The sequence below is a fragment of the Triticum dicoccoides genome, chromosome 2A, assembly GCF_002162155.2.
Source record: "Triticum dicoccoides isolate Atlit2015 ecotype Zavitan chromosome 2A, WEW_v2.0, whole genome shotgun sequence".
Lineage (NCBI taxonomy): Eukaryota > Viridiplantae > Streptophyta > Magnoliopsida > Poales > Poaceae > Triticum > Triticum dicoccoides.
Genome location: NC_041382.1, coordinates 692,023,185 through 692,035,881, shown reverse-complemented (window position 1 = coordinate 692,035,881; position 12,697 = coordinate 692,023,185). Strand labels below are relative to the sequence as shown.

At 45.7% G+C, this 12,697-nt stretch overlaps 1 protein-coding gene and 1 pseudogene across 1 annotated transcript; both read right to left on the bottom strand.

Annotated features, from left to right (window-relative positions):
* Positions 1-1,174: 1,174 nt before the first annotated feature.
* Positions 1,175-2,925, bottom strand: LOC119356303 (leucine-rich repeat extensin-like protein 3). The gene is made up of 2 exons (XM_037623246.1): positions 2,480-2,925; positions 1,175-2,366 (listed from the first exon to the last, which is right to left on the bottom strand). Exons 1-2 carry the CDS (start codon positions 2,658-2,660, stop codon positions 1,453-1,455), a joined length of 1,095 nt encoding a protein of 364 aa, XP_037479143.1. The 5' UTR covers positions 2,661-2,925; the 3' UTR covers positions 1,175-1,452.
* Positions 2,926-7,563: 4,638 nt separating this feature from the next.
* On the bottom strand, positions 7,564-11,637 carry LOC119356302 (annotated as a pseudogene).
* Positions 11,638-12,697: the final 1,060 nt, after the last annotated feature.

The following is a 12,697-nucleotide window of genomic DNA, read 5'->3' as shown; positions in this document are numbered from 1 at the left end:
TTACGGGGCTTGTAAGATCTAGAGTGGAAAAAATTGAAAAATATTCAAACAGTGGGCAAACTATGGTCAAACAATGGTCAAACTAATTATTCTAGAATATTAGTGTTACTAAATAATTATTTTAATTATTTCAATTTTGGTCAAATCTGGTCAAACTGTGGTCAACTGTGGTCAAACTGTGGTCAAACAATGGTCAAACTAATTATTCAAGAAATATTAGTGTTACTAAATAATTATTGTTTTTTAAAACAATAGTTTCAAACTCAAACAGTGAAATGTGTCACTTCATGCTCAAGCAAAATTCCTGAAGGTTAATAGGATTGACATCTTATTATTGTCAGGAAAACAACAAGTGCAGACTTGGAGCGTGGGAGAATAGAACCTGGAAGTTAAGCGTGCTTGGGCTGGAGTAGTGAGAGGGATGGGTGACCGGTTGGGAAGTTAGATGATTTGGAATGATGAGGGGTGATAAAAGAATAAATTGAGAAGTGATGAGGGGTGGTGATTAGAGACTAGAGGTTAAAATAATTCAGAAATTTGAAAAAAAAAATCAATTTTTTTTTTCAAAAACCTGTGACGGCCTTTAGTCGCGGTTAGCCACAAGAACCGCGACTAAAGGGCCTTTAGTCGCGGTTCTTAAGCAACCGCGACTAAAGGGGGGGGCCTTTAGTCGCGCCCGTCCGGTCGCGGTTGCGCAACCGCGACTAATGACAGTTGCGAACCGCGACCAAAGGCCTTTTTTCCACCAGTGTACATATGCTTATTCAGTTGTATTCAGTTATTCATGCATATTTTTTTTTTCAAAAACCTGTGGCGGCCTTTAGTCGCGGTTAGCCACAAGAACCGCGACTAAAGGGCCTTTAGTCGCGGTTCTTAAGCAACCGCGACTAAAGGGGGGGGCCTTTAGTCGCGCCCGTCCGGTCGCGGTTGCGCAACCGCGACTAATGGCAGTTGCGAACCGCGACCAAAGGCCTTTTTTCCACCAGTGTACATATGCTTATTCAGTTGTATTCAGTTATTCATGCATATTATGATTTGCGTGATGAATATATACACGGTAACTACTGCAACATGTATCTTAGTGCCTTCCTCATGTCATCTTTCTAGTGAAGGAGGAGCATTTGCGGAATCGCACCGCGGTAGAAATTCAAATGGAGCCGGAAATTTTTTTCAATAACCCGGGAAATGGTTATTCTGTAGTATTATGAAGCCGCAATAAAACTGCATTTTCTCTCTACAGAGTCTTTTCATCTCAAAAAGAGGAAATCCTTCTTTTTACAATCTGACATATAATTATAGGCACGGACTCACACTGTGAATCAAACAGAAAAGGAGTTCATCTGCCTAGTACACCCACTATATATCCGTCCCTAGCACGAGCAGATAAATTGCTACTTATGTACTTGTAATCCTTTCCTTGAAGTACTTATTTATTATTACTTTATTTTTTTTTTATGGTTGGGTTTTGGAAGAGGACCAGGTGCTCGGATCTTTCCGGTAATGCCTTGAAGGTGGAGGAGATGGGACCGAAGGGCTTGCAGTTGGAGGGAAGAAGGGTAATGGCGGGAAAGGCCAAGGAAAGGACGGCGGCGGAGGTGGTGGCGAGGGCGGGGGCGGCGGAGGCGGTGGCGAATACAACGACGGCAGAGGCGGAAAATGCGGAAAAGGAGGTAGCTGTGGAAACGGCGGCAAAGGGAACGGGAATGCAGGCGGCGGCGGCGGGGGCGGCGGGGGAGATGGTGTTGAGAATATTGGTGGCAGATGAGGGAACTGGAACGATGGTGGCGGTGGCGACGCCGGCGGCGTCCACGGCCAGGGCGGCAAAGGGAAAGGGAAAGCCGCCGGCGGCGGTGACGGTGGCGTGAAGAACGGTATCGGCGGGAATGGGAACGGGAACGCCGGCGGCGGCGGCGTGAAGAACGGTATGGGCGGGAACCAGGGGCGGGGCGTGCAGAACGGGATGGGCGGCCACGGCCAGTGCGGGCAGTAGAAGAGCGACGTGTTCAGCGCGGCGGTCGCCGACGTCGACGCCCCCGCGCCGTCGCACTGGCCCGCCTTGTTGCCCGGGCGGTAGTAGAGGGAGTTGAGGTTGTAGAGGCACGCGTCCGGGTCCCGGGCCGCGAAGGAGATGTGGCCGGCGGTGGTGGTCACGGCCGGCACGTCGCAGAGCGGCGAGGGGTTGTCCAGCACGGCGGCCCGGCAGAAGGACGCGGCCTCGCCGCCGGTGGTGCAGCCGAGGCTGGCGACCGCCGGGATGTCGAGCCGGTAGGCGCCGTGCCTGTCGGTGGTCTTCTCGGCCGTGATCTTGATCTCCTCCTTGGACGTCGTGCTCACCCTGATCGCGCAGTCGATTCTCACCTTCACATCTGACGAACAAATCAAGGGAAATTGCTTGCTTCAGAACACAGGAGGAAATCCGATGAAACGCATAATACCAAGACAAATTCGAGGGAAGAAATGCGTAGTACGAGATTGGAACCTGGCAGGAAGTAGCTGTGGTTGGAGAAGGAGCTGGAGGAGCAGGCGTCGCAGAACACGGTGCCGGTCACGGTGAGGTTGGCTCCCTGAGACCCCTGGCACGGGCCGGGCAGCAGAAGAGAAGCGACCAGTAGCGCCTCCAAAGCAAGGAACAACACTGGCTGCTGCTTCTTCTTCTTCATGGTGTCCTAGAGGAGCTAGCTGCGAGCTGAGAAGAAGCTACTGCTACTAGCTGATAAACCTTCGCTCCGGCGTGCTTTATATCCGGCCGGCCGGAGTGGCCAAAGCCTTAGCAAGCGGCGGGTGGGAGATGATGATCCATCCAATCAAAGCTTGTAGTTTATGCGGGCAACTCGCTCGAGACGAGCAGCGGAAAGGGACGGGGAGGACCGAGGATCACAAGGAACAAGCGCATGTGAAGAGCGTTTGGACCCTTTTGTGTGAGGCCGCGCCGTGCCGCCATTCATTCAACCAACGGCAGGCAGGTTTTGATTCCGTTTCACGGGCTCAAACCCGTGACTGCTCCTGTGCTCCGGGTCGATCGATTGATTGATTCTGGAAGGATCACGGCTTGGAATGTACCGCTACTCCGTAGGCCCGGTGCCACAAGCCCGCCACCCCCCGCGTGGCAACAGTTCGGTTATTGAAGATGTTGAAGCCAACGTTGGAGGAGCGCACCGCACACGGGGGTGATCAAAGAGGTGAACTCCAGGAAGAACGATTTTGAAGCAGGAAGTGCTCCGCACACGATGGTCCACAGACAGTTCATGCACGATGCCTAATTTGAACGGCGGTGATTCGCAAAATGATGCAATCTAATGGCTGATTCAACCCATCGTGCGAAGATCGGGCAGAAGGTTGCCGTCCCTATACCGGTGCTCATTTTGAAGCATGTCGGTTTATTCAAAAGCCAACTCTTTAAAATAAAAAAGGTGATTCCATTTATTTCAAACAAGTGATTTTTTTTTTCAAATAAGATATTTTAGTTATTAAGAAAAAAGTAATTAAAAAATTCCAAAAACATATATTTCTAGTAACATTTTGTAAGTTAAAATATTTCGAAAACATATATCTTACTGATTTCAGTAACCATTTCTCTGCACAAGTGAAGTCCGCTCATGAATTCTATGTCTATTATTTCAGTAACTCGACAACTCCACATTTCAACCTAGTGATTTCAATTATTTTCAAAACAATGATTTTAATTATATGAAGACAATTATTTCAAGAACTCCATTTTTATCAAAAGAGTGATTCACTATTTCTAAAATATGGTTTCAATTAATTCATTATTTAAAAAACATCGATTTCAATTATTTCCAAAAGGCGATCTCAATTAATTCAAACAATTGTTTCAATTATTTCATTATTTTAAAATAGTGCGATTTTAATTATTTAATTATTTCAAATAAGTGATTTTTTACTTAAATAATAGTGTGATTTTAATTTTTTGTTTGAGTTTATTTATTTTTATTAGACGAGCATATGTACATACCATTAAATCATTCTACTTTGGTTCAGTTCTTGTTTTGAAACTTAGCAAAACCATAATTTTGAGTTTTGCAAAATTATAAAATGCACGTCATATTGGTACGATGTAGAAAATGGTGCCTATAATTTATGGTAAACTATATGATCATTTGAAATTTATTAAAAAATTATGGGACGAGTTATTGTCAAGTACAAGTTATGTAATTAGTGCAGAAATTTATCCCATGTTTTTCACGGGTCGCAAATTACAAGGTGAGTTTCTACTGATAATTAACTACATACATGAGTTTTTTCATATATTTTTTAAAATTTACAGTTGTATCTTTTAGGAAGAATATACCTGCCCCGAACAGTTGATGTGCTAATGACGTGTGGCCCGTGACTATGAGTTTTGAAAGATCTGGTTTTCTGAAACAATAAATAGCAACTATAGTTTCCTATCAATTCTAATGGCCGTTAGGGATAGGCAAGTACGATTCCCGCACCGGATGTTTTATTTAGAAGTGGGCTAATTCTGTAGATATGTGATTACCACGAGTAGGCCACTGCTATGGTGCATCCCTCCATTTGATTTTTTTTCTGTTACGAATTGGTAATACTCGGATTTTGTTGTATTTCTATAGAGAATGCATTTTCGATTTTTCTTTCACTCATGAATCATTTTGTGGTTCACTTCTTGATGGAAGTAGGCATCCCCGCGAGAACGATATTTCTATAGAGGATTCTACATGAGATGCCCTTGGACAGGTGGGAGATGTTGGCGAAGGGAAGGTGGCGCGTCGTGTCATGGTAGAATCCAAGCAAATCTTCGTAGTAATTTGGTGAGAGAGGGATCATCATAGGTGGGAAGACTATATGTAGTTACAACATAACAATTGTGTAGTCACCGGGTTGTAGTCATCAACATGGTTACTTTTATAGTTACCAAGTTGTATATGTTATAGAAACATGATTATTGTAGACCGACTTACCCATTATTTGGTTTACAAAAAATCGTTGTAAACATTCCTCGGCAACTATTGTGTAAATAGCATGATAATATAGGCTTCCGGACCTGATATTTTACATGCAAACACCACGGTATTTTTGACCCGTGAGAAAAAGTTGTTGAAAACATATCACCGATAACTTCGAAGTAATAGCATGGTAAGATACGCCCCTAACCTGATAATTTAGGTACAAACACCACGATAACTTTGACCCGTGGAAAAAAGTTGTTGAAATTAAAACATACTGCTGATAACTTCTAAGTAATAGCATGGTAATATATGCCCTCGGACTTGATAACTCAGGTACAAACACCACGATAATTTTGACCCGGAAAAAAAGATATTAAAAACATACAACCAATAGCTTTTGTGTAAATAGCATGATAATATAGGCTTCCGGACCTGATAACTTATATACAAACACCACAATAACTTTGACCCGTGGAAAAAAGTTGTTGAAAACATACCACCGATAACTTGTGTGTAAAAGCGTGATAATATACGCTTCCGGACCTGATAACTCAGGTACAAACAACACGATTACTTATGACCTGTGAAAAAAAGTTATTGAGAACATACTCTATAAATAACATGGTAACACAGGATCCCGGACCTGATAATTTATTTAAGCACTGTAGACCTGATAACAGGTACAAATACCAAGGTAACTTTGAACCAGGTGAAAAAATTATTGAAAACATACACCGATAATTTTTATGTAAATAGCATGATAATATACTCATCCACATATGATAACTTACATACAAACACCCTGTTAACCTTGACCAGACGCTTTTTGTTGTTGAAAATATACCTCGGTAATTTCTGTGTAGATAACATGATCATTTAAGCACTATAGATCTGATAATTTAGGTACGAACACCACAATAAATTTTGAACCAGGTGAAAAAATTGTTGAAAACATACGCCCGATAATTCTGTGTAAATAACATGATAATATACGCATCCACACATGATAATTTACATACAAACACCGCGGTAACCTCGACCAGACGATTTTTCGTGTTGAAAATATACCCCGGTAACCAAAATGCATAACTTGTGTGCAAAAACAGTGGTATTTTTCGTAGCTAATAACGTAGACTCAAACACCATAGTAAATTTTCACCGGGGGAAAAGTTGTTGAAATATATCCCGATAATCTTCGTGTAAAGTTTGCATGTTGCCCATGCTAAACTTAGCATGCTTCTCACGATTTATCAGCATTATAATATTAGAGTTGTCAACCTTTGTCATGTTATTTGTTATCAGGGCGTTATGTTGAAGTTACCATGATGGTCATGTCATAGATATCACGCTGCTTATTCCAAGTTATCAAGACTGTTTTTTTTTGCTAATATGGTAGAAAGAATAAGGGTTCAAATACCCCTATTTATGTATTGTGGACAATAAAAAAAGACAGGTGAGTTGGTTAGTGGCTGTAGTAGCTAGTTGGGAGACCAAAGTTGAAGTCCCCTTTTAAGCACTTTATTTCTTTTTCTCCGCTATCTAGACTAATTGATATAGAACCAGCTGAGTGAAAAAATATATGTGAACCGAGGTGAGATAAAAACGGTGGAAATAAAATCTAGAAGAAAGAAAATCGGGAAACGGGAGGATCGAAGGAACGACGCAGCCGGAGGATCGATCGAACGTCATGCGGATCTGTCGCTAACGGATTCTCCGCTATCTAGACTAATTGATATAGAACCAGCTGAGTGAAAAAAAAATTGTGAACCGAGGTGAGATAAAAATCGGTGGAAATAAAATCTAGAAGAAAGAAAATCGGGAAACGGGAGGATCGAAGGAACGACGCAGCCGGAGGATCGATCGAACGTCGTGCGGATCTGTCGCTAACGACCAGTCGACTGGTCGTTAGCACAGTCCTTCTAAATAACCATTTAACGCAGCAAGTTCATACCACAACTCCTCCTCTTTATTCTCAGGAGTAGTAAACATCAAAAAACACAGAACGGGTGAGTAACCGTCTATGAAGAATCACCTATTCTACCTGTAGCTATGGATGTGGTCTAAATCCATGTTATTCCTGCATCATTTAACTGAAGTTCAGGCCCACTTTTTTTCTTTTCGAGAATGAAGTTCAGACCCAATTGCTCAGTCATCTTCATTGTCAATGCAGGACTGGTTGCAGGGATACGGGCAGTCAACCCGCTGAGACACAGCCCGGTCGAAGTACTAGTCCCCCACAGCTTTGCCAATTCTCTGCAAACAGATGTGAAAAGATCATAGATAAGCTGAGTTGCGACCGGGGTTTCGCACATTTTTCACTGAATCTCCCTTGATTTAAAATTGTTTGAAACTGAATCGTCAGAAAACTGTTGGGCCAATTTCAAAACTGCTAGACGTACCATCTTCTGAATCGAAGGGGAACCGTCGGCATTCCACGAGTCCTGGGCTCCAGATTGGCAGTGAGCAAAGCACTTTATTTCTTTTTCTCCGCTATCTAGACTAATTGATATAGAACCAGCCGAGTGAAAAAAAAAAATCTGTGAACCGAGGTGAGATAAAAATCGGTGGAAAGAAAATCTAGAAGAAAGAAAATCGGGAAACGGGAGGATCGAAGGAACGACGCAGCCGGAGGATCGATCGAACGTCGTGCGGATCTGTCGCTAACGACCAGTCGACTGGTTGTTAGCACAGTCCTTCTAAATAACCATTTGACGCAGCAAGTTCATACCACAACTCCTCCTTTTTATTCTCAGGAGTAGTAAACATCAAAAAACACAGAACGGGTGAGTAACCGTCTATGAAGAATCACCTATTCTACCTGTAGCTATGGATGTGGTCTAAATCCATGTTATTCCTGCATCATTTAACTGAAGTTCAGGCCCACTTTTTTTCTTTTCGAGAATGAAGTTCAGACCCAATTGCTCAGTCATCTTCATTGTCAATGCAGGACTGGTTGCAGGGATACGGGCAGTCAACCCGCTGAGACACAGCCCGGTCGAAGTACCAGTCCCCCACAGCTTTGCCAATTCTCTGCAAACAGATGTGAAAAGATCATAGATAAGCTGAGCTGCCACCGGGGTTTCGCACATTTTTCACTGAATCTCCCTTGATTTAAAATTGTTTGAAACTGAATCGTCAGAAAACTGTTGGGCCAATTTCAAAACTGCTAGACGTACCATCTTCTGAATCGAAGGGGAACCGTCGGCATTCCACGAGTCCTGGGCTCCAGATTGGCAGTGAGCAAAGCACTTTATTTCTTTTTCTCCGCTATCTAGACTAATTGATATAGAACCAGCCGAGTGAAAAAAAAAATCTGTGAACCGAGGTGAGATAAAAATCGGTGGAAAGAAAATCTAGAAGAAAGAAAATCGGGAAACGGGAGGATCGAAGGAACGACGCAGCCGGAGGATCGATCGAACGTCGTGCGGATCTGTCGCTAACGACCAGTCGACTGGTTGTTAGCACAGTCCTTCTAAATAACCATTTGACGCAGCAAGTTCATACCACAACTCCTCCTTTTTATTCTCAGGAGTAGTAAACATCAAAAAACACAGAACGGGTGAGTAACCGTCTATGAAGAATCACCTATTCTACCTGTAGCTATGGATGTGGTCTAAATCCATGTTATTCCTGCATCATTTAACTGAAGTTCAGGCCCACTTTTTTTCTTTTCGAGAATGAAGTTCAGACCCAATTGCTCAGTCATCTTCATTGTCAATGCAGGACTGGTTGCAGGGATACGGGCAGTCAACCCGCTGAGACACAGCCCGGTCGAAGTACCAGTCCCCCACAGCTTTGCCAATTCTCTGCAAACAGATGTGAAAAGATCATAGATAAGCTGAGCTGCCACCGGGGTTTCGCACATTTTTCACTGAATCTCCCTTGATTTAAAATTGTTTGAAACTGAATCGTCAGAAAACTGTTGGGCCAATTTCAAAACTGCTAGACGTACCATCTTCTGAATCGAAGGGGAACCGTCGGCATTCCACGAGTCCTGGGCTCCAGATTGGCAGTGAGCAAAGCACGAGTCTATGAACATGCCTATCTTGGGAGACTGCTCCGGTTTAGGGAGCGCTGACAGGAACTCATCCCTGAAATCTGTGCCAAAAATAACAAACAACAGAGATAAGTGACATGATCAAACAAGCCAGATGAACATCAAAGTTGGATCATCCAGGAAGACCATTGGCAGGTGGAAGGATCACTGACGTTGTAAGGTCACTAGCTGGCTGGAGGAGCAGCCCTTTATGTCAGCCTTGCATTTGGCCCATTCCTTCTTCTTATCGGCGGCGCTAGGCACCAGGATGTTCCTGATCTGCAATGCAATGTGCCATGTTGTTACTACTATTCATCGCTGAAACATCTTGCTTAAACGAGTCTTATTTTTTTTACTCAGCAGCTTGTTATACTGCAGAAGAGAACACTACTGCCATTGTGCAGTGCTGGGAAAAGGTATGAAAATTACCTGCCATGAATCATACGCCGCATTAAGTATGAATAGCGGCGTTTTCATTGTTGGGAGGACATGCTGTGGGAAGAAGCACTGCATATACATTTTTTTTTTGTTTCATGTTAGTGCACATGCTAGGAGAAGAGCGTCCCTTCAATCTTAAGTGAATAATACTGACCAGCTCAGGTGATACCCTCGAGGTACATGAAGATGGCAAATTTTTAACCGATCCCTGCAAGAGATTAAAACAGTTACCTGGCTCGAAAAGGAGAAAGTTCGCACGCAGTTTTCTTAAATTATTATCCGGGTAAGATTGAAGCTCATGGTAGTGGAGGAAGAACCGGTGAAAATAAAAGGCGCATTTAACTGTCACTGAGAAAATGGTATAGAATGCAGATAGTGAACTGCATTACGAAGCTGGTGATTGCAAGATCTCGCATCTGATAACATTAGGATATGGCCAGTACTGTAAGGTCAGAAGGCAACATACATGTAGGGTTACAACGCTCTTAAAGGTTGTTCTGACAAACTTGTTGCCGGTAATATCCGTCCTGCAATGATAACGGCAACGGTCACTTGACACGAATGGCTACTCATGACCAATAAAACACCAGGAGTATGAAACTTACCCATCAATAAAATAACCAGCATCAGAAACGCATTTTACGAATGCAGACGGTGGAAGGAGGTCTTTGAATTTGTCACAATGCAGTACTGCCGATAGACCTCCGGCTGAGCATCCAGAAAGAATAGCCTGAAAAGGTGTGATGCATGCAGCACCTCATTTTTCAGCATCGCAAGGTTCATGCAAGAAGATCTGCAAATTGGAATTTATGCACCGCAACAGGCTAACTGCTACTCTACTGATAGTCTGAAACTGTACTACTACTAGTTAACAGCAGGTGCACATACACTCTTTGCTTTGCTCATCCCCTTGTTAAGCAGATCTTCGATGATGGCGTCCCAAACTCTGGCCCCTCTGAAGTGCAGGTTCGTCTTCTGCATTGCAAACACGAGATCAATCTGGATACATGTCTTGCGCATAAATGAAAGCATGCATGCAATCAATGTCCAGAACATACAGAGTCCACTTCTTCGACATCGCCGGTAAACGATGAGCCGTCCAGTACCTGACCTTGACTCTGTTCCAGTTATAGAAATCTGCAAGAAAAATCATGCGTGATTCAACAAGAAAATCGTAAAAGGTGGCACCATGTTGATCTGTTTTAGATGGGGAAGGTGTGACTGCATGAGGGCCAAGGCAAAAGGGCGAATGGCATACCGGGATTGAACTGCTGGTTGCCCCCTAGGATCCCTGAGAAGGAGAGTGGCTTCATGAACTTGGAGGAGCCCCTGAAGTTGCCCTTCCGGATCACACACTCCTCAGGGGTCTTGCACCACCCTCCTCCCTTCCAACCAAATAATGTTTGTAAAAAGATATCGTTTCATTTCCAAAAGAATATTTACACCGTTGCTAATATTAGCAAGCGTTCAATTGCATTGGCCAAATTACCTCCATGTGAACAATCCAGTTGTTGGCGCCGGTGCCGGAGCCGGGGGAGAAGTGGTACACCGGGGCGCTCCCATCCAGGCACACTGCGCCAAGAAAATGGTAACCATGGCCGAGCAACAAGAACACAAGAATGCCATGGCGGCGCAAACGAACGCAAGGAGTGACGTAGATACCTGCTCCTTTGGCCACCGCGCTTTTCAGAAACACCATCTCCACATCGTCCGCCACGGCCGACGCCGCGGCGAGGCCCAGCACCAGCGTCACCACCGCCGCCGCCGCGGGGGGCAGCCCAAATGCCATCACGCGACGCGATGCAGTGACAGGACCTTTCTCTTCTTCCTCCTATCAGATGGTGCCTGGTTGGAGCGGGGGAGAAACAGAGGGAGGCAGAAGAGGTGGAGCGGAAGAGCCGCGCAGCCTCAGGCTCGGGCAGTGGTCACCGTGGCTGGCCCTCTCCTGGTGGAGCAAGCGACATAAATAGCAGCAGCAGCCCTGTGCAGGTGGCAATAAAGGAGGGAGGGAGGACGCCGACAATGGCGGTGGCATCAAGCAAGGTATAGATGGATGGCCGATGCTGGCTCTTCTCTTCATGCAGCAAGGCATATATCTGATCCAACCATGGCTCGCTCGGTAAATGCGCAACTCTGGAATTAGTTTCTCCCTCCTCTGCATGGTAAGCCCACAGATTCTTGGCCATTTTTTGCTTGGTACAGAGGAGTATATCAAACCGTAAGGAACGAGAAGTTACCGTACAAAAACATTGGATTGCTGCTGTGCTGGTCACAGATAAGGACTAGTGTTCTGCGATATTAATTCTTTCCGTAATATCCATGTTAGGCATCACGGGCACACATGAGGTGCAGAGGTCAGGCCAGCTGCTCGCTGCTGTCGTGTGGCGAAGTAGCATCCAAACGACTGCAGAGCACAACTGTTTGCGTTGGCTGGCGAACACCACTGAGGTGAGCAGAGAAGTGGTAGCGAGCTTAAATGCTATGCAGAACACAAACTTGGAGCGCATATTAGAGCATCTACAGCCACATGACAAATCCGCCTCTCAAACGTCCATGAACGTGCGGGTGTGTCCGTGGGCAGTGACCAGGCACACCTCAAATTTCATTTGTTACATCCGAATATCTCATACTCGATTCTTATATCTATACAAAGACATGTAAAAGGAAATAGAACCTACGTACTGTGTCGATCCTATCTACTCCTCGCCGGAGATCATGACGATCTCTGTGCCCGGCTCCGGCAGCAGCAGCAACTCCGGCTCCTCCGCCTCTATCTCCGCGCCAAGCTCGGCGAAGAGAGCGTCGGACTCCGCCTGCTCCCGCCGGAGGAACGCCCGGTTGGCCTCCACATGGGCCTCATCCTGGATGGACTTCAGGATGGCCTGCTGCTCGGCCATCACGCCGGACTGGGCGACGGCGAACTCCGCCTCCGCCTGCTCCATGTTGAAGGGCGACACCTGCTGGTCCGGCTCCTCCGCCTCTTCCACCTTCATCGGAGCCATCTCCTCCTCCTCTTTCCCCGGCTCCTCCTCCTCCTCCTCCGGCTCCGACGAGTCCGGAGGCAACCCGGCAGCGCTACGGGCAGCGCGCGCGGCTTCGCTCGCACGGATCTGCTGCTGGATTTCGTAGCGGCGCTCCGGCGTCAGCATGTCGTAGTAGGTGATCTTGCTCCGGGCCATGGTGGAGTGCCGGAGCGTGGGCAGAGCGCCGAAGCGGGAGAGGAAGGAGGTGGATGGGCTCGGACTGGCGGCGCGGAGAGGGGGGAGGGGGATGGGTTATGGTTGCAGGATGTCGG